We start from the raw sequence: 22,025 nt of genomic DNA on the forward strand, positions 1-22,025 counted from the left end.
GAAGAGAGCTATGGAAGCCCAGTTGAAAGAACGGTTGACTCTCCTTGTGAGGTCACAGGTCTTCTTCTATCGTGTGGGTTGTGAGATACCAACCTCATCAACTCTGGTGTCAGGGTTACTATTGAGCCGCCAAAGACAGACATGGCTCTTTTGACTACTTACTTACATCAGTAAGTAACCGGGACCAACGAATTAACGTGCCTTCCGAAGCTTGCAGGGTCTATTCTAGGATATTTTAGGGCTTTGGAAGGTCGCTATATTTTTGTGCCGTTTGCTGTTGAGACGGCAGGTTGGAATGGCGACGCTTCTTCTTTTCTCGATTACCGGTCGGTCATCAGCGCAACTAAAATTCAAATTCAGAGGAGTTCGGTGGCGCAGCGGTAAACGCGCTCGGTCTGCGATTGTTGAAGTTAAGCAACTTTCGCAAAGGCCGATCATAGGATGGGTGACAAAAAAGTTTTTATCTCGAGCTCCTCCGTGCTTCGGAAGGCACGTAAAGCCGTTGGTCGCGGCTGAATTAGCAGTCGTGAATAACCACCAATCCGCACTGGGCCCGCGTGGCGGTTTAAGGCTTGATCTCCCTATCCATCCATAGGGAAGGCCCGTGCCCCAGCAGTGGGGACGTTAATGGGCTGATGATAATGAAAATTCAAATTCAAAAATATATTTATTCAATATTATATTTATTTGGATGCGGGCAGCGCAGGACCGATCGTCGTGGAGATCCTTGGGGGAGGCCTATGCCCAGCAGTGGGCGTCATACGGCTGATGATGATGAATAGGTGACATAGTTACACTTTCACTGTTATTTTCCGGCTTTTCCGGCTAAAACTTCTGCAGCTTCTCACTGTAAGAAACAAATAAATAGATCGTTGATGTAACAAAAAACTCGGTGAGGTGTGGGTACTTAGTTCATCTTGCGATGGATGTAAGTACAGGGACTTGTTTCATGAACATTGCGTAGCTAATATGAAAGTGCAAAATATTTGTGATCACACACTCCGCAATGTACATCAAATAGTCTTTGTAAATAGTTTTATGAAACAGACCCCTGCTATGACTACTTCGATTGAGATATAACAGGATTACTTTCGTACGTTTACGTAAAGTGCAAACTCGAATGAACGCGCATCCAAAGTGAGATCGGCCAGATAATAGGGTATCGAATCTAACATCCGAAGCGATCTGTCATGTCATAAATCGCTGTCAACTACAATAAGAGCATCCAATGCGAAGGTGGTTACAGTGGAAACTTTGAACTCTATACATTCCTATGGATATTAATGTACAATACATTACAATACAAATACACTTTATTGCATCAAAATTAAAAGACATAATTACAATAAATTCAAGAAGTCTCTTAACTAAGTACATGGCAAATGGCGGCCTTATCGCTTAAAGCGATTTCTTCCAGACAACCATAAGGTGAGGAAAAATGTAAAAAAAATTGAAAGATTGCAGGTACAAACAATAAGTACAACTTACCAATAAATACATGCAGATAAATATATAACATACTTACAAATATATTATATACCTAACCTATATACATAACCTAACATATATACCTACTTATATAAATAGTACACACAAAATACCTAATAATAAGCAACTCAAGAGCTTCAGAATATGAGCACTACAACACACTTTATTATAAAACAGAACCATTAACAATGTAAAGTGTAATAAATAAATAAATAAATTTTGATACTGTTATTGGCACAGACAAATAAGCGAAGCGTGAAGAAGCACCTAGTAGGCCAGTACGGTAGTCGCAACTGATTCGAAACTAACTCATTGCGTTGCTTTTCAGTTGCTACTGCCATTAGGGCTTCTCTATGTTTACCATCAGGCATAATTGAGCCAACATACTTGGTCAGTATAAAAAAAAAACAGATTCTTAGTGACGATGACGTCGGACAAAAGGCTTTTTTATTTTTTTTTATGACCGGACTATTTTTTCTTTTTCTTTTAATCTGTTGTGATCATCATCATCATCAGCCCATTAACGTCCCCACTGCTGGGGCACGGGCCTTCCCTATGGATTTTTATTTTATTTTTTTATTTATTTATTCATTCATTACAAAAGATATTATGGATGGATAGGGAGATCGGGCCTTAAACCACCACGCGGGCCCAGTGCGGATTGGTGGTTATTAACGACTGCTAATGCAGCCGGGACCAACGGCTTAACGTGCCTTCCGAAGCACGGAGGAGCTCGAGATGAAAACTTTTTTTTTTGTGGTCACCCATCCTATGACCGACCTCTGCGAAAGTTGCTTTACTTCAACAATCGCAGACCGAGCGCGTTTACCGCTGCGCCACCGAGCTCCTCAATCTGTTAATCTGTTGTATGTGCCCTAAATCGAAGCAAGTGGAATTCCATAGTATCTGCCTACCGCGGTAGGAAATAGGCGTGAGTTTATACATATATTTATGTATGTGCCCTAAAATCCATCAAGGGATAATATGACTCAATGAAAATAGGAGAAAAAAAAATATATTATGCCAAAAAATAAAAATTGAGCAAAAATTTAACACAAAACATAAATAACACTTCTTTGACGTGATTTATTGTAGGGTTGCTTACTAGATTACGACTATATCCCAATTGGGGTAGTCAGAGATACATCCATTGTAAGATGAACTAAGCACCCACACCTCACCGAGCTTTCTGTTAGACCAACGTGATAGGTGGTGAGCCGTATCGCCGTCTTTATTGGTCGCGCCAACTGTGTTAGTGAAAACTGCACTTAAGATAAATTAATAACTCATTGGAGCAAGTCCGGTACCGGGGTTCGAATCGGCGCAAATTCAAATTCAAATTCGTTTATTGCCAAAAATGTGGTACATACATATATGGCAGTAAAAGTAGTAAAATTATAGTTTCACACATTTCGCTTAAAATAGCATGCAAATAAATGTTCTTCTTATCGTGTGGGTTGTGAGGTGAATTACCAACCTCATCAACCCTGGTGTCAGGGTTACTATTGAGCCGCCAAAGGCCCCTGACATGACTCATGTAACGACTACTTACTTACATCAGTAAGTAGTAACCGGGACCAACGGCTTAACGTGCCTTCCGAAGCACGGATCATCTTACTTTCGGACAATCAGGTGATCAGCCTGTAATGTCCTAACCAAACTAGGGATCACAAAGTGATTTTTGTGATATGTCCACACCGGGATTCGAACCCGGGGCCTCCGGATCGTGAGTCCAATGCTCAACCACTGGACCACAGAGGCCGTTATATAAATAAATGTTTCGTTATACGATATGACTCCCCAATCCAATGTTAAATGAACATTATAATTAAATTAAATGTCAGTAGGTTATCATAGGAAGTAATACAATTATTGGCATTATATAACGTCACAAACAAGTCATCAGGTAAATGTCCAAAACAGTAAAATAAATAAACTAAGTTCTTACATTATGTTTACGTCATAAAATTAATTTTGTATTTTTGTCAGCTAAATATTCTTTTACACTATAATAACATTTAGTGACGAGCCACTTATGAAGTTTTCGTTTAAATACAATGTCTGGCATATTTTTAAATGGTTTAGGCAATTTATTATAAATTCTAATTGCCATAGGGTAGCAGCTATCTCTATATAAACCTGTTCTCATTTTTGTAAAATTAAGTCGTTAGGGAATCGCCTAGAGTAGTTAGGAAGTACGTCACTGTTTCTTTCAAACAACACAGGATGAGTTCTGACGAATTTGCACAGTTCAAATATGTATAAACTTGGTAGGGTCAATAAAGACAAACTGACAAAAAGAGGCTTACAGCTATCAAGTGGCTTTGCGCATACCTACATTGTCACTAAAGACCATGAAATAATGTATAAAACTAGAGCAGAGTCATACATATTTTATAACCTGACCTGATTTAACCATACCATCGTATAATAAAGGTTTAGAATTCTACGGGTTTTGCAATGTCGAATAATTGATTTCTAATCATTTCAAACTATATCATGGCCGTAGATTGAAATTCCATAGTTATCAGTTTTGTTGAAGTGTTATCTTACATACATACATGTATGAACCACTGAATTCAACTTTCATCATCGTCATCTCCATAGCACTATCCCGTTTTTCACAGGGTCCGCTTACCTAATCTGAAGATTTGACAGGTCCGGTTTTTTACAGAAGCGACTGCCTGCTTGACATTACAACATATAAATACGATACGCCTATGCATTTTTTATATGTTTCCTATTTTTTTTTTCAACATCATCATCATCACTAATTTAGAAGCCACGCTCTTAAAATTCATAATTCAAAAATATTCATTTTTCAAAATTGGCATACAAAGTTAGCGCTTTTTGAACGTCAAAAAATAAAATTACATATTATGTAACTAGCTGTAAAACTACTACCACATCGGAATCTGCAACGCTGAGGGAAAGACGTGGCCAGAAAACCTCCCAGCACGGGGCCCTAGTCCTACTGTTTCATGTTTTCCTTTCTTTTCTTTCTTGTTCTTTCTTGTCGGTGTAGCATTCTCCATGCTACTTTTTTAGGGAAAAATAGAGTAGTGGTTTCCCTCTCTTACCTTCCGCTCCAATTTTATTTTTTACCATGTGTTGAATAAAGTATATTTATCTTATCTGCCTACCGCTTTAGGGATATGAGCGCGATGCTATGTTATGTTATGTACCTATGTTATAATGAAGTTAAAATATTTTTTACGCAATTTCAGGGATCGGCATAATAGACTTTGAGTCGTGGCGTCCGATCCTGCGACAGAACTTCGGCGAGGTGGTTCCGTACAAGGCAGTCTCGTATGAGATAGAACGAGACAGACACTGGTGGTGGCCGCAGCAGTGGATTCATGATGAGGTACACTTTAGGAACATAGAGAAAGAAACGTTTCCCCAATACTGACTACACTTGTGTGGTGAACGATTTATCTCAGCGCTTATCGCTATCGACCCGCTATACACGGTGTTAGTGACATCGTAACGAATACTGAGGGGATGATTCAGACCATGATTCTGAGTTGATATCAAGAAGAATTTCCTGTCAAAAAGTTCATGAAAATGTTTGTACATACATACATACATAAACTCACGCCCGTAATCCCAAATGGGGTGGGCAGAGCCACAAGTAATCAAAGACAACTTGCATACCTACTTGTATGGCTACCGTATTTATTTGTACGGGGTGTAAGTGACATAGTATCGAACTCTAAAAGGGATGATTGAGTTCCTTATTCTGAGGTAATATCAAGTCGAATTTTTTATCTCAAAAATATAGAATCGAAAATAATTTAAAAAACTAAAAAAGAAACATGAGTTTCGCAACCGAAAATTCCACTTGATATAAACTCAGAATCATGGTCTGAATCATCCCCTTCAGTATTCGTTATTATGTCACTAACACCCTGTATACGGTTAATTTTTTCAAATACATATAATCCTCTTACACGACGCCCTGAGCCGAGGTTCGCGCCCAACTGGGCACCGTCAGGCCTGTTGTCTTAAAAGTCAGGGTTATTATTGAGCAGCCTTCTTCTTCCCTTCGTATTTTATCCTGTAGTAGTTATTTATTTATTATTTTATTTAATTTTATTTTATAGGAAACTATTGTCATATCTACATGTAATGTCATATTTAATTATAATATATACGTCTGATATAAATGGGTATATGTATGTATGTATTTATATTTATATATTTCTATTTTATTTTTATTTATTTATTTTACTTTTATTTGTTTTTTTTATTTATATTATTTATTATTTTATACTAGATGTTGCACTGTCCCGCACCAAATTGTAATAATGTTTCCTATCCACTGGTTGCCTGGAAGAAATTGCTGCTTAGCAATAAGGCCGCCAGATTGTACTGTATCTATCATCATCTGTGTGAATTTGTTTTGTATGTTGTGTGCAATAAAGTATATTTGATTTGATTTAAAGACTATGTTATGTCAGTATTATCAGTATCTCATCTATCTATATCAAAAAACAAAAACAACCCCCAAAATTTATTGTTTTTTATTTCTATTCTTGTGTGAAAATATTAATGCGGTTCACAGAATACATCTACTTACCAAGTTTCAACAGACCAGACAGAGAATTGACATTTGGACGTACAGACGAACGGACGGACGGACGGACAGACAGACATGACGAATTCATAAGGGTTCCGTTTTTGCCATTTGGCTACGGAACCCTAAAACAAAAAGGATCATGAATTTTGTGATGGAAAATTCAACTTGATATCAACTCAGAATCGTCTGGTTCATCCCTCTCAGTATTCGATACGATGTCACTAACACCCTGTATTTTAACCCTGCAGTTTTCGTTTTGTAACAAAACGAAGATGATGTTTGTGATGAACAGCCTCCGTGGTCTAGTGGTTAGAGCGTCAGGCTTACGATCTGGAGGTCCGGGTTCGATTCCCGATGGGGACATGGTCGATATCACTTTGTGAGACTGTCCTTTGTTGGGTAAGGACTTTTCAGGCTTGAATCACCTGATTGTCTGAAAAAGTAAGATGATTCCGTGCTTCGGAGGGCACGTTAAGCTGTTGGTCCCGGCTATTAGCCGTAAAAACACCTCCACCAACCCGCAGTGTTTTACAGTGTGGTTTAATTAACCGGCCCTCAGTTCAAACTGACCCATTTAACCATAGCAATATCATTGCGTAATGTAAGTACTTCATTTGCGCGCTTCATAACATCTCAAGCTGATTAAACATGGTTGCCAGTGATTGTTTTGGTCCTAGAGTTAGGAATTTTATACATACTTACACTCAAGGCTAATTGTTATAAAGGTATTCAACGGCCTCCGTGGTCCAGTGGTTGAAGGTTGGGCTCACGATCCGGAGGCCCCGGGTTCGAATCCCGGTGGGGACATATCAGAAAAATCACTCCGTGATCCCTAGTTTGGTTAGAACATTGCTGGTTGATCAGCTGATTGTCCGAAAGTTAGATGATCCGTGCTTCGGAAGGCACGTTAAGCCGTTGGTCCCGGTTGCTACTTACTCATGTAAGTATGCAGTCTGTCCGTCGGGGTTATAGGCGTGATTCCATATTCCACGCATGTATTGTGTGTGTGTTATGTGCAATGTCATGAGCAATATAATGCACCCACTTTAGGACTCTGTCGCACTAACATATTTGACATTTAGTGAGACTTACAGTTCAATTTGTCAAAAAAGTTAATGTGACATGGTACCAAAGTGTATACATAATGCTCGTGACCGTACGTAAATCAAGATTCATTGTAATTCCAGGCAAAGAAACGTTTCGAGGACGCAGCGCGCCTGTTCATGCAAAACACGATAGCGGCGGCCAAGCAGATGCGGCCGCGGGCCAAGTGGGGTTACTACGGGTTCCCGTACTGCTTCAACATGGCCAGCAACAACATGAACCAGCATTGCGCTAAGAACGTTCACGGGGAGAATGATCAGTGAGTTTATGTCTTTTGTCTTTCTTCTTCTTCTTTGTCCGCCCCTGTTCCCAGTTTAGCTGGGGTCGGGTCTCCTTACACGTCTGCGCCAGAGAGCTCTGTTCTGGCTTGTCTCTGTACTCAGATTTTCCAATAGAATCTCTTTCTGCATATTTGACCACCAGGTAGAAGGCGGTCGGCCTCTTCCACGCGGTCGATCAGGAATGTTTAAGGCCTTCTTGACGGAGTGGTCGTCTTCGCGTCTCAGGATATGGCCGTACCATCGCAACCGTCTTTTGTCTTTCAGCGATCTAATTTTTAGATAGTACCAAGATACAAAGTATTCATTGGCAATTGAGTCGTGTACTTGGTTCAAGATAAATTAAGAAATACAGATCTAAAACTAATGAAAAACATTTTCTTTTTTGAATTTAATTTTTTTATAAATTTTAATCAAAGAAAACGTAATAATAAGTCCGACATTTTATCACGTTTTTCTGAGACGTCATAGTGTGCTTTTTCATATAAATTCCATAGTAATGTCTTATTTTGACGTTTAATAATTTGTCCGACCAAGTAAATAATTCCATCTGCGGCAAATCTACAATAAGTCTCGTCAAAAAACCTTCCTGTACAAATTATTTTATGTACCAAAATGACTATTCCAGGATAGACTGGCTCTGGATGGAGAGCACAGCGCTGTATCCGTCAGTATACAGCTTCAAGCAGCTGACGACGAGCCAGCTGACGCAGCTGATCAGCGGTAGAATACAGGAGGCGGCGCGAGTCAGGAGGACACATACGCCTATATTGCCTTACTTCTGGTTCCGATACAAAGATGGCGGGTTCTTGGCCGAGGTTCGTATGGTGGTTACAAACATACATAAGACGCTCGCCCTAAAGAAGTAAAATGGTCAATAGCAGAAGACAGATAGAAGAAGAGTAGAGCAAGAACAAGACCAAGAGTGATAGCTATGATAGATGCTGTTACCAATATCGTTAACCACTGGAGACTCTATACACCCCTGATATTGAGACTTATGGTATTGATGTCCTACTAAACAAACTAAATCAAAAAAATATCGAAGGATTTGTTAGAAGCTCTACCTTAATAAGCATTAAGCATCTGTCATTATTTGGGTTTAAAATTTTTTTTTTTCCCATTTCAGGCAGATTTGCAAGCAGCATTGAAGACATTCAACTTGTCACATGCGTCAGGCTTCATCATCTGGGGCAGCTCTAACGACGTGAACACAGTAGACAAGTGCCAAAAACTGCTTAACTATATAGAAAATGTCATGGGACCGGCCATTGCTAAATACACTAAAGGAAACAAACAGCACGATGAAGCTAATGATGTAAATATTGTTGCTGAAAACGAAGCTGTTACTGATATGACTATGGTTAATGATGCTACTACTGGAATTTATACTACAGAGACAGAAACTGAAAGTTTGGAAAATATAAATACAACTACAATAAAACCGGCCTTACATGATGCCATAGAAGATTATGTTCGTTTGGTCGATGATGAAACTACCGATCCTACTCTGGAAAATGACTCACAAGAACTAGTAATAGTACAAGAGGAACTAGTACAAACTGATAAAAATAATCAAAGTATAATAGAAGAGAAAGATACAGTATTGAACAAACTTAATGAAAGTGTACTTATTGATTTACTACTTAATACTTTATTTAGTAACATAAGTAAAGAAAATCAAACTATAATATTGAATGTAGAGGCTGATAAACATCCAAATAATAAAATTAACTTAAAAACTACTGAAAACGCTTTGGCAAATTCTAGTGATTCTACATTAAGAGAAGACATACCTCTAGATATACATTTGATAAAACTAAGTAAGGATAAAATGAAAGGTGAACCAAAACATGGACTCGTAAATCAAGCTACTGATAGTTTACAGCAATCATCTTTGAGTGGTGCATCCCAAGGTACTACAGAAAACATTTTAGAGACAAGTACTTACCTAGCAAGTAATTCAATACAAGGAATAGCTAAAAATAATGAGAAAGACGACGAAAATTATAATACAAAAACTAGTTACGCTAAAACCACTGAAAATGTATTTTCAAAGATTACAGATATTAGTACAGAAGGTATTCCTAGTAATATCGAAACTAGTACTTATTTAGGAAACTTGCCAAAACAAAGACTAAACAAAGATGGAAAGAAGGGTAAACCTAAACATGATTATGTAGTCTTAAGATCAACTGAACTTACCACCGAATTTTATGATTCTCCTACTACTGCTGAAAATACTTTAACAACTGACACAAATGGTTTAAAAACTACCGAATTATACGACAAATCCATCGACCTACTATTGGATTCAACACATTACATTGATTATACGACAGATGAATCTAGTACAACATCCACAACCGTTGTTGATTACGACGTTTCAACAGAAATACCTTTAGACCCTTCAATAAATAGGAAAAATCGCATTCTTAAAAAGATCTCAGTTGAAAAACAAACTGAAGCTACCTCAGAAACTACAGAAAATTATAAAAGTGATAGAGGCTATACTACTGAAAAACAAAGTACAAATATTAACGAATTTATTAGCAAAGATTTACGAAAAGGAAGGCCAAGGATTGACAGGGAAGATCTTGCAGATGACAAGGCAGAATTTGTTGATAATCTACAGTCTAGTTCCAGTATCGAACAGGTTAATACCCGCATTGTGTAATGTTATAATAATAGTTACGACCTGTGTGAGCTGTGTGATTTAAATGCATGAATTGGAACATTATAATGGGTTATGATCGCAATAGTTTACAGACCTTGTAACGTACACTTGTAAGAATGTAGATGCAAATGCTATTATTTTCTTCTTTCTTCAATCTTTCTTGCATTGATGCTTGTGAAAATATCCAGCATTACCATAATAGTCATCACTTACTCGCTTGTCTGGTAACCTTTCGAATCTCGCTACTACTTATATTAACTACTTTCCCACCAAGTAAGATGATCCGTGCTTCGAGAAGGACTTTAAGCCGATGGTCTGGGTTACCACTTACTGGTGTAAGTACGTAGTCGTTAAATGAGTCACGTTAAGGGCCTTTGGCGGCTAAATAGTAACCCTGGCACCAGAGTTGATGAAGTTGGTTATCCGCCTGACAATCCGCACTATCCGCTACTCTTTGTCCGCTTCCACTTCACTTATCGCACGCTCTTTTCCATTCATTTATACTTACTTCGTACCTAACTTTACATCTATTTACTTTATTAATATCTTGCACCTTGTTTAACTTCACATTGTGTTTTTCATAGAATATTAGTACTAACTTAGATTTAAATATACTTCACGAGTTTTTCACTTATTTCAAATCTTAATATTTCAACTTATATATTTTCAATTTAATCGCTGCATCTTGTCCTCCATTTTCTTTGATTTTACATCTTACCTACTCAAAAGTTGGTCAATCAAATAGTTATCCATCAACACCTCATAAAGAAAATATTCGTTTCCATTAATGAACACTTAATTAACACATTTATATTTTGACCAAGAAATAATCTTGCCATTTCTTGTTGTATTAACAACAAATATTTCTTGCCAAACCTATTTATTGTCTCTTAAAAACCTCATTTTTTTTCTTCCGCCTGCTTATATTAAAATTGTGATGATCCAGTATTAGTTACTAAAGATCTTTCAAATTCTTATTATTATCCTCACGATGTTTTCCTTAAAGCATTGACATTATTTATGGGGATAGATACGCGAATCCTCAAATATGTGAGGTAGAGGTACTATAATGCAAACCAATTTAGAAATGTCTTTCTAATACTAGATCATCACATTTAATATTTTTATGGTTGTGGTCAATTAGACGCAGAGGCCTACCATGAACTTTTATTGTGATCGCCTTTTGGATATCACTGTATGGGATTTTTATTGGTTCATGGTACCTATGCGTCTAGATTCTTCTAATCTTTATTACTTTGTGTTTCGCTGTACACATGTCTTATATGTTTATTTTCTTTCTCTAGGTTACTGGCTCGGCGCACATCTCTCGTCCCAAATACCTAATCTGTATCATGTTCTACTTCTATTCTGTGTCCAAATGCCTCTGCGACTTATACGGGCAGTGTTCATAATATTATGTGTTCTTGTGACTAATTATTATCTGTGATATATTTTGTATAATTTTGTAAATATACCTAGTTGTAAATGTTGTTCCCGTCACAATCACCGCTTAGATTATTAAAGTCAATATTTTTGTGAATTTATTTTGTTGTTTTCATTTTGCTTAGGTAAGTAACTATGTGTTTCTATTTTAAGAGCTCCTAGGTGAGTTGCCTTGTTGATTGGATATGATCAACATTTTAAATAATGCTGCAGTGAAATCTATCAATAAATATTTTGTTATCTCGCTTCTGAATCCGCCTGAAATTCATAGTGTATTTATCTGTACACTCGGTGGCGCTGTTAGCAGTCTCTGAAGATGTGTCTAGCCACATTGACGAATGAAGCAGAAGCATGAACTGGCAAACCAAATTAAAATTAATTTTGTGTCTGTCAGAAATGATAGAATTAAAGTGCATATCAATAAATCAAGAAAGTAAATCAACAGCAGTATATTTAAAAAAAAACACAACAAACAACACGGATAACTTAAGAGGAGCCACAAACGATGGCAAAACAGAAATTCTTGAACAGCAGAGGCATCTCATCATCTGTGATGAAGTTCCTGTCAGGCCTGACACTTGCGAAGGAATTATACTTCGGCTCAGAAATAGCATTCATTGGTCCGTCAAAACATTCCTTGATTCTTGCCAAGTCCTTGAGGAGTTCGTTCATGGTGTAAGATGTGATGATGAAGGGGATCCTTAGCTTGAGGATGCATTTGATAGTAGAAGGCCAGGTGTCCTTGCCGTTAAAGATTGAAGATCTCTGAATGCTCGGGTTGAAAGCGCAAACTGAAAAAAGAATGAAATTGTCGTCATTACCATTCAAATTCGAAATCGTTCATTCGACGTAAATATTTGGCAAACTTAAAAATAATATGTTTATTCATTAGGTAACATAGTTACACTTTGAATCGTCAATTTTTACATAAATATATTTTTTGTCGAACGTCTCCACTTAAAACTACTGTAGTTGCAAGAAAACCCTCGGCACAGGACACTCTTAACGTTCTTAAAACAAACGTTACACATTAAGGTTGATACATTTAAGATTTTTGTGTATGAAAAATATATGAGTTCAGTAGAGAAAACCATTCGAGACAAATCTACTATAATTGTTGTTCCGTTTACATAACTTGAAGATTTTTCAGGTCCGGTTTTTTACAGAAACGAGTCTGACCTTCCAACCCGCGAAAGGAGAACCCTGCTCAATACAGGTTAAGTCACATACCGCCGAAACGCATTTCTGGGGAATGTGGGTTTCCTCACGATGTTTTCCTTCACCACTTAGCACTAAACACTTATGATCCAAATATGAATTGGAAAATCATTGGTTTAGGCTAGTGCTGGGATTCGCACCTGCGACCTCACAGGTCGCACTCTAGTACACTCGTCGCCAGCTATGATTTTAAGTACCATGGGCGTTACCACTGATCGGGCACAAATCAAGGAAACCACGTGTGAGTCAAGCGTTCTTCTACCTGGACTATCTTCTTCTTCTATCGTGTGGGTTGTGAGGTGGATTATCAACCCCATCAACCCTGGTGTCAGGGTTATTATTGAGCCGCCATAGGCCCCTGACATGACTCATGTAACGACTACTTACTTACATCACTAAGTAGTAACCGGGACCATCGGCTTAACGTGCCTTCCGAAGCACGGATCATCTTACTTTTGGACAATCAGGTGATTAGCTTGTAATATCCTAACCAAACTAGGTGTCACAAAGTGATTGCTGGGCTATGATGGCTGTAGTAACAGAAAAATAGTACCTAGATCTGGCGTGGTGAAGTCAGTAGACCAGTATTCATGATAGGTCTTCTTGTCTTGGAACTCAAAGAGCACGCGACGTTTATTCTGACGACAGTTTTCACACAGGCTGTAACGAAAAGGAAGTTTGAGAATCAAAATCATTCATTTAATCAACGTAAGTATCCTGGATAAACTTGTTGAAGGACAGTTTTCATGTTTGAATCTATTTCGTTTCGCAAGTTGGTATCATAACGGCTGACCCGTAGTAGACTTAATGGCTTCCTTCATTGTACATAATAATTTATTCAGTTTTGTGAAGATTCTATAGCGCTTCACTCACTCACGAGAGAGTAATTTATTAGCTTTCTTTTCTTACTTGTCTTTAATTTAAGAGCCAAGCTCTTGTAGGTATAGTACCTATAGTATTTTGTCTTTTTTATTTTTACTTACTATGACTTAAAATACCTACTTGATCTTGCCAAGCAAGTCGAGAGGCAGCCTGGAGGGGTTGAGGTCAGGTCCCAGCAACACCACCCTCAGGTCCTTCACGTCAGGTCTCAGGTGCAGGAAGAATACCTCCCACTTGTTCAGGGCGTCCGCTTCGAATTGAAGCTCTGCGCCTACCACATGGATTGTGAATGAAGCTTTCTAGAAGAAACGATATTATTGTCATAGAATAAGGAAAAATACTTACAGTGTTACTACAAAACAAAGACTAAAAGATAAACTATGTTTAAAATACAATCCGTAAGTATGCGAAAGAAGTCCCGAAGGCCGCGGCGCTACTGTCGCAGATTCTGCATAGAATTATTATGACTTGTCAAGTTAGTTTCATTAAAATCCGCCGACTTCTTTCGTGGCGCGAAATACTATTTAAAACCTAGTTTATTTTTAGTTTGTGTTTTGTAGTAACACTGTTATTGTTTAACCTCCCAAGGCCGTGATTTTCAGACACATTAGTTAAACATGGCGCTTGGATTTATTAGGACATTCAGTCTTACGATTTAAGTTACGCTTTCAAAAACTAAATAAATAAATAAATAAATAAATACAGAAATAACTTTATGGGAGTATGTTGCACGGGAATTAAACGGATGAACGTTTGCAAAGTTAATGTTATCATCATCCCCCTAACATAATCAAGTTTCACACAGGGTCCGCCTACCTATCGTGAAGATTTGACCGGTCCGGTTTTTTACAGAAGCGAATACCTGTCTGACCTTCCAACCCGCGAAGGGAAAACCACCCCAATACAGGTTAAGTCCCCCCGAAACCCGAAAACCTACCTCCCTCCCTGAGACACATCCGAAAATGCATTTCTCGGGAATGTAGGTTTCCTCACGATGTTTTCCTTCACCGCTGAACAGGTGGTAATCATTTATAATCCAAACATGAATTCGAAAACAAATTCGACAATCATTGGTTTAGGCCTGTGCTGGATTTGAACCTGCGACCTCAAAGTGAGAGGCAAGCGTACTACCAACTACTACCACGGCTACTTTTAAAGAGATGTCTTATGATAGACATCAATCGTTTTTTTGATTAATTGATTGACAGTACCAACCTTATGCATGCCGTTAGCGTAGATGGAGTTCATCTTGTTGGTGAACAGCTGTTGGCAGTACGCTGCGGTGAGCGGCGCTGTTGCTATCTGCGTGAGCGCAGCGTATTGTATGTCTGTCATGTCTGGAATACAGGGCATAATTATTGACCTGGCCTTCTTTTAAAACATCGTGAATTTGATCGCCTAGGTCTTCCTTTTCCAACTCTACCGTTTACACCTGCATTGTAAAGAATTATAGACGCTGTTTATATTGGGTATGTTATGTGGAAGCCATAGAGCAACACGGACTTCCGAGGTGGATCAACAATCTGATTTTGGGTTATAAAGTGTCATACCTGAAGAGAAATTTGGAATGAAAGCCAGCACTCACCAATCTTCTCCTCATACATAGAAGCGAGCACCTCATTCAGCTTCTCAGGGATCTGGTACAGCTCTGCCATCACCCGTGATGGCAGTTTCGGCTCCAGTCTGCCCTTGGTCTGCTGGTAGACCACCAGCCGATGGTACAGGGAGTAGGACTTGCACCAACGCTGGTGAGACTTCGGCAAGTGGTCAGGGTGATCGGCACAGAATGATACCTGAGAACAAAATTTATGTTAATAAAAATACCGAAATCACTGAAGACATGTAAGTTGACTTCTGATCATAAATGATTACTAAGTATTTTTCTTTTGTTTTGTATTCCCTGTGTGTGCAAAAAGCATTTGTTATGTTATGATTATGTAAAAACGTGCTTACATCAGTACCGGGACCAACGGCTTAATGTGCCTTCCGAACCACGGATCACTTTTGGATAATCAGGTGATCAGCCTGTAATGTCCTAACCAAACTAGGGATCACAACGTATTTTTGTGATTTGTCCCCACCGGGATTCGAACCCGGGACTTCTGGATCGTGAGCACAATGCTCAACCACTGGACTACGGAGGCCGTTTACAATGACGGTGATGGGTGATCATCCTATCGCCGATTACACTTTCAGTCCCCGCGTTGAACAACATAACTTTTGCACATTTTCCCCAGTAATCAGATGGCACTCTGGACAAGTATTGCGCCAGGCCAAATATTTGTGTTACCCCATTTGGCATATCGCCAACTTTACACCCCGTGGCTAATGCGTTGTGATTTAATACCGCTCAAACAGCAATTAGATAATGTAAAATAATTTAAGTTATAACACATAACATAAGCTCAAGATTCCAATGTCGAACAGTGTCGAAATATCGGGAGTCTCCTATCTCCATTTAAACGCGGTAAGAACCCGTTATTATGTGCTTTAATTATAACAACTTTTTTGACGTGACCATCGCCAGCTTTGTCCACTCCTTGATGTTGTCTAACTATGTCATCCTCGGCACTCCACCGCATTTTTACTTCACGCACAGGTAGTAGAAGTAGACTACCCAAGATTTTGTCCCATGTAGCATTTGCCCTGTATGCCCGACTTTTCTCTTTTTTACCGTCCACATTGCCTTAATATAAAAGCAAGTCTCACGGCCTCACCTGTCCACAGCCCTCACAGTCCACCAGCTTGCTCTGCCTCCACTCCCGACAAGCGGCGTCGGCACACATCCTGGGATACAGCAATGCTTCCTGCTCCCACGGCACCAGCCTTCTCTTCAGCACTTTCTCACACGATACTATCATCTGCATACGAAGAAGACGGTACTCGTGACCTGTTATGTTCTTCGCTTCCGCATAGATGTGTTTTTGATCTGGAATCAAAAAATCTAAATCAAAAATCATTTTTTGTCAAAGGGTCATCAGAGAATACTTCTTTAAAATCAAGATTATATTTTAGTTCTATCCTACAATGTTATAATCACCACTATGGATTGTGTTTATGTTGTGTCTGAGCACAGTTTTTAAAACAAAAATTGAAATTGGATTTATTTTAACGTTATTGAAATTGAAAGATAATGAGACCTTTTGGTTACCGGACATCTTTTGTACTCACAGTGTGATGATAAACAGAATGGAACATACTTGCTACGATTTACAAAATGAAATAAAAATATTAAGTACTTACCTTTTAAATGAACGATAGTGGATACAGCAAAGCACAACGCTTGATGTTGGGGATAATCTTCATCTTTATGTTTCGCACTGCAGTAGAACACCAAACTGCAGAAATTACAAGGAACTCTCGTCTGCTTCAAATCCTTCTTGCAAACATGACAGGCACTCGGTAAAAACACTTTCCTAAAACTGTACTTGTAAATATACTCTTCATTATCACTCCTCACAGAAGATATCGATTCTGTCACAGTTTTATCTTTCATAAATCTTTTATTGTTCTCTGTCTGTGATTCTTTAGATTCCTTACTCATTTCTATAGGAACCGAATCCTTTATTTTCACTCTAGCTTGCTTTGTATTTGGAGATTTATTCTTTTCTTTTTTGTAGTCAGTTTTATTCAATCGTGCAGGAATATCGGGGTGGCCTAGCAAGTTTTTTGGCTGCGAAATAGGATTGATTTTTTCTTCATTTGCATCTTTTTTGTCATTACTATTGTCCTCGTCATCTACAGGACTAATTACGTTTATTTCAGGATTTTGCGATTGGTCAAATGTATTCGATTCGTTAGCAATCATTTCGAATGTTTTGTTGACGTCGTCAACACTTGACGTTAAGGCATCTTCGAAACTGTCTATCGGTTCAAACCCCATCTGTACAGAGTCAGTTAATCCAGCATTTTCCAAAACACCACAGGGAGAATTAGTTTCTTCTAAAAAATCAGACTGTTGTTTTCCTTTTTCTTGAGTTTGGCCGGTGTTTTTCTGATTAGATTTGTCATCTTTTTTAGTATCTTTGGTAGATTCTTTTGTTTCACTCCCAGTAGTAGTACTTGTAGTAGCACTACTTTCAGAACACGTAGTACTTGTCGGTGTTACTACGTTGTGCTCAGCATCTTGTTTTCCTTTCTTTCTTTTACCTTTTCCTTTGTTTTCTTTTCTTGCGGGACATATAGGTGCTGCTGGTGGAACAGGTGTTTCCGCTTGTACAGGGTTTTCGCCGATTTTTTGCTCTTCAGGTTTAATATCAGTTACTGTAGATTCTACTTGCTTTGTATTAGCTTTTGATTCTTCCACTTGTGGAACTGGTTTCGATTCGCCACTTGTTGCGTATTTGTCAGCCTCCTTTGTTTGCACTGGTGTTGACGCTCTTTTTTCTATTTTTGTGTTATCTTTCGCAGGCAATATTTTTTTATCACACTCAGTTTTCTTTGAAGCTAATTCTGTTATTTCTTGCAATTTGCTTTGAGCACTAGCAAATTGTTCTTCAGCGTCCCTTTCACTTCTTTCCATAGATGTCAATTCTGCCAAAGACCTTTCAATGGACTTTCTCAATTCTTCCATACCAATATTAACATCCAATACTTTAGACTTTAAATCAGTTTTCTCATTGGGCTTGCTTTTAATCTCTGTCTCAGATTTCGAAGGTAAAAAATCTTGTACTACAGGCTCAGGTTCTGTTAATACTTCAGTAAATTTTATTCCTGTTGTATTTAGTTTTGGAGGTGTTAAAGGAGTTTCTCCAGATCCTTGGATCAAAGGAGTGTCAGGCAGTTCAAAAGGAATGTTCAATTTAATATCAGTAACATCTCGTATAGTCGTGTTATTGTTATCGTCTAGGAGTTGACTACTAGCTCTTGGATACTGAACGTCTGGTGTTATATCACACGCAGAACCTTCAGATTCAGATGCTTTCATACTTCTTATTTCAATATCTTCCATTGGTAGTAAGTCAAAACCGGTTTCTGTCTTAATTTTTTGTTCGTTTGTAATGTCTTTTGTACTCTGTTCAGGTGCACTTACGGGTTCAGATACTTTCTCAGTTGGTTCAGGGGTTTTATTCAGCTTTCTAGGTGGTTTAGGCGACTTTTTTCTCTTCTTCCCCATAACTGGTTCAGGTATTGGAATATGTTGTCCTTCCGTTTCCAACACTAATTCTGTAGGTAGTTCTGGCATTTTACCAACTTCAGGTGTTGCCAAAATCCTCGCTTCTGATGTAGTTTTTGTTGGTATTATCGGTTCGAAGCCGAGAGCGATTGGTACATTTGGTTGTAATACTGGTGGCTCAGGCTCTAATGCTGCAGTTGGTTTTTCTTCAATAATTTCAGTCTTGATTTCAAGAATAGCTTTAATTTCGTCTTTCTTGGCTACAGTTTCTTTACTTGGTAGGATATTTTCTTTAGTTTCGTCTGACTTTGTAGGCTTTGGTTCCACAATTGTAGCTTCTAGCATAGTTGGAGCTGCAGGTTCTTTAATCAATGTATCAACTGTCTTTGGTTTGGGTGACTTTCTCCTTTTTTTACTGGTTTCAGGCATTTGAATGGTTTCAGTCTCTTTTGTCATTGTTTCTATTTGTTCTTTTACTTCGGATTTAATATCTTGTTTGTCAGCAGGATCTCCTATGTGTCCCATTTCTTTTTCGGAAGTATCTATTTTAACTTCAATAGCGACATCCTTTATTTCTTCCCTTTTTTCTGCAGTAGTATCTTCTTTATGTTCTTTGGTCGTCTCAGCGGTAACTGTAGAGTCTTCAGGAGTACTAACACTTACAGAACTTTCTTCAATTAAAACTTCAGTACTCGAATTATCACCTTTACCTTTACGTTTCTTTTCTACCGGTTTTGCTATTTTAGCTTTAGGTTTAGGACTCTTTTCTTTTTCAATGTTTGGCTTTTCTGAAGATTTATGTGTATCTTCTAAATGTATTACAGGCTCTCCTTTTATTTCTAAAATATTTTCCGCTGCAACATTGGTACTACTTCTACTTTCAGTAGGGTTTTCTGTCGTTAATACTTCAGTTTTGTCTTCAATATATTTTTGCTCAACCTCTAGATCTTCGCCCTCCATTTTAGGAGGATGCTTTTTGTCCTTTTTGTTTTTCTTTTTACTTTTTCCACCCTCTTCTTTTGTAACAACTTTGGTTTCATGTGGTTTTTCTTCAACGATTTCATCTTGTATTACGCCTTTTTCAGAAATTATCTTCGTCTCTATTTGAACAGGAATTACCTCTTGCTCTTTAGGTGTGCTTTCTTCTGTAGCAGGTATAATATCTTCTAATTTAGTTTCTTTTTTAACGTCCTTCTTTTCGTCTTTATATTCCAACAGCTTTTGGAATGCCGCAGTACAAGCAGCCACTTCATCAGCTTTATCAGATCGCTCTGAATCACTTCGTTTCTTCTTCTTGTTTTTTTTCTTCGATTTAGATTCTTCGGCGGACTCCGTCGCAACAGGAACACAAGTGACTATTTTCACATCTGTTAATTCTTCCTTTGTTAGCGGTGTAATTTTTATTTCCTGTTCTGAAGCTTTTTCCGCTTGTTCCGATTGCTTTTTATTTTTATTTTTCTTTTTACGCGCAGCTGGAGCTATTTCTGATAAGTCAGTGCCCTTTTCTTCCACAGCTTTATTAGGCTCTTTATTACCTTGCTCATCACTAGTCTGTTTGACTTCTTCAGTGACAGGCTCAGGCACTTTCTGTTCCTGGATGTCGTCAGTTTCATCTTCCTTATCAGTTTTTTTCTTCTTACCTCTATTTCTTTTAGGTTTTTTGGGAGTATCGCCTTCTGATATCTTCGCATCGGACACAGGAGCAGTTTCACTCACAATTTCAGGAACACGTTCTTCACTTTTCACTACTTCTATTTTTTCTTCGAGTTCTAGTTTTTCAGGGGTTTCGCCTATAATTTCCTCGGCTTTCGGTTGCGGGTTGGGTTTGTTTTGTTTTTGTTTGTTTTTATTTTTCTTCGCATTCATTTTAGGGGATATCTCGCAGGTGAGCCGAGGGAAAGTGGCCTCGTCCGCGTGAAGCTAAATTCTGACTGTCTGACCGATTTGAGCCCACTTATTCTTGTCTCGTAATGTCGTTGGGACTGCGCGCGAAATGTCACTAACCTCCTCACCTGACTCACGACTCTGCGTTTCGGTATCACGGGTTATTTTTGCTTGGGATATGGCACAGTTTTAGTTGTTTTATCCATTTGAGTGAGTATGAGGAAGCGACGGTTGCCAAAAGTGCACCGCTGGTAGGTAACAAGTGCAATAATAGTACAGTATCGATTTGATTGACTAAATGCACGTGTAGATTTATGATATTGATACGTTATGTAATGTGATGGATGATTGAATTTAAAGTAAACATGTTTGATGAGATTTATTTGTTTGGAATTGATTCCTAATTTAAAATCCGTGATAGCCTTGAGCGGATAATACATGACATAACAAAATCTTCTTCTTCTGCCGTGTGGGTTGTGAGGTGAATTACCAACCCCATCAACCCTAGTGTCAGGGTGCCGCCACAGGCCCCTGACATGGCTCAAGTAACGACTACTTACTTACATCAGTAAGTAGTAACTGGGACCTAAAAGCTTAACGTGCCTTCCGAAGCACAGATCTCACTTTTTGGACAATCAGGTGATCAGCTTGTAATATCCTAACCAAACTAGGGATCGCAAAGTTATTTTTGTGATACGTCCCCAACGGGATTCGAACCCGGAACCCTCGGATCGTAAGTACAACGTTTAACCACTGGACCACGAAGGCTGTTACTACAGCAAAAACAACAACTTATACAGGGTGTTAGTGACATCGTAACGAAAACTTTTATAGACCATGATTCTGAGTTGATATCAAGTATAATTTTCCGCCGCAAAAGTATGGAACTGAAAATAATTAAAATAAAACACTAATATCTTCCTGAATTTTCTGATTAAGTCTATAAATTATGTAATACAAACTGGATTTAAAAAAAAAGAAAAGAAAGGAAAATATGAAACAGTAGGACTAGGGCCCTGTGCTGGGAGGTTTTCTGGCCACGTCTTTCCCTCAGCGTTAGAGATTCCGATGTGGTAGTAGTATTACAGCTAGTTACATAATATGTAATTTAAATTTATTGACGTTCAAAAAGCGCTAACTTTGTAAGCCAATTTTGAAAAATAAATATTTTTGAATTTTTTGAACTGACAGGAAATTCCACTTTATATCAACTCAGTATCATGGTCTGAACCATCCCCCTCAGCAATCGTTACGGTTTCACTAACGTAACGAAGTATCATCGTAATAAATACTTTCAGCTCATTATTCTGAATTAATATCAAGTAGAATTATCCATATCAAAATAAAATCATG

At 38.2% G+C, this 22,025-nt stretch overlaps 3 protein-coding genes across 4 annotated transcripts in view; 1 reads left to right on the plus strand and 2 right to left on the minus strand.

Annotated features, from left to right (window-relative positions):
• Nucleotides 1-11,673, plus strand: part of LOC126377334 (uncharacterized) — a 31,237-nt gene extending 19,564 nt beyond the window's left edge. Inside the window, exons 3-7 of the mRNA XM_050025030.1 lie at nt 4,716-4,855; nt 7,258-7,433; nt 8,081-8,270; nt 8,582-10,108; nt 11,434-11,673. Of these exons, the coding sequence (XP_049880987.1) occupies nt 4,716-4,855; nt 7,258-7,433; nt 8,081-8,270; nt 8,582-10,108; nt 11,434-11,541 (2,141 nt within the window). The 3' untranslated portion in view covers nt 11,542-11,673. The remainder of the gene's footprint in view (nt 1-4,715; nt 4,856-7,257; nt 7,434-8,080; nt 8,271-8,581; nt 10,109-11,433) is intronic.
• LOC126377320 (S phase cyclin A-associated protein in the endoplasmic reticulum) overlaps nt 1-22,025 on the minus strand; it is a 526,515-nt gene that overhangs the window by 108,712 nt on the left and 395,778 nt on the right. The gene's annotated exons all lie outside the window — the stretch shown is intronic.
• On the minus strand, nt 12,006-20,731 carry LOC126377321 (titin). 2 transcript variants are annotated; one of them, XM_050024998.1, is made up of 7 exons: nt 16,916-20,731; nt 16,390-16,601; nt 15,258-15,465; nt 14,888-15,009; nt 13,793-13,971; nt 13,344-13,450; nt 12,006-12,363 (listed from the first exon to the last, which is right to left on the minus strand). In XM_050024998.1, exons 1-7 carry the CDS (start codon nt 20,652-20,654, stop codon nt 12,059-12,061), a joined length of 4,872 nt encoding a protein of 1,623 aa, XP_049880955.1. In that variant the 5' UTR covers nt 20,655-20,731; the 3' UTR covers nt 12,006-12,058. The 2 variants fall into 2 exon arrangements, 1 of the variants encoding a protein (XP_049880955.1); XR_007567845.1 differs by lacking the exon at nt 12,006-12,363 and having other exon boundaries at nt 13,793-13,943.

The sequence above is a fragment of the Pectinophora gossypiella genome, chromosome 23, assembly GCF_024362695.1.
Source record: "Pectinophora gossypiella chromosome 23, ilPecGoss1.1, whole genome shotgun sequence".
Classification (NCBI taxonomy): Eukaryota; Metazoa; Arthropoda; class Insecta; order Lepidoptera; family Gelechiidae; genus Pectinophora; species Pectinophora gossypiella.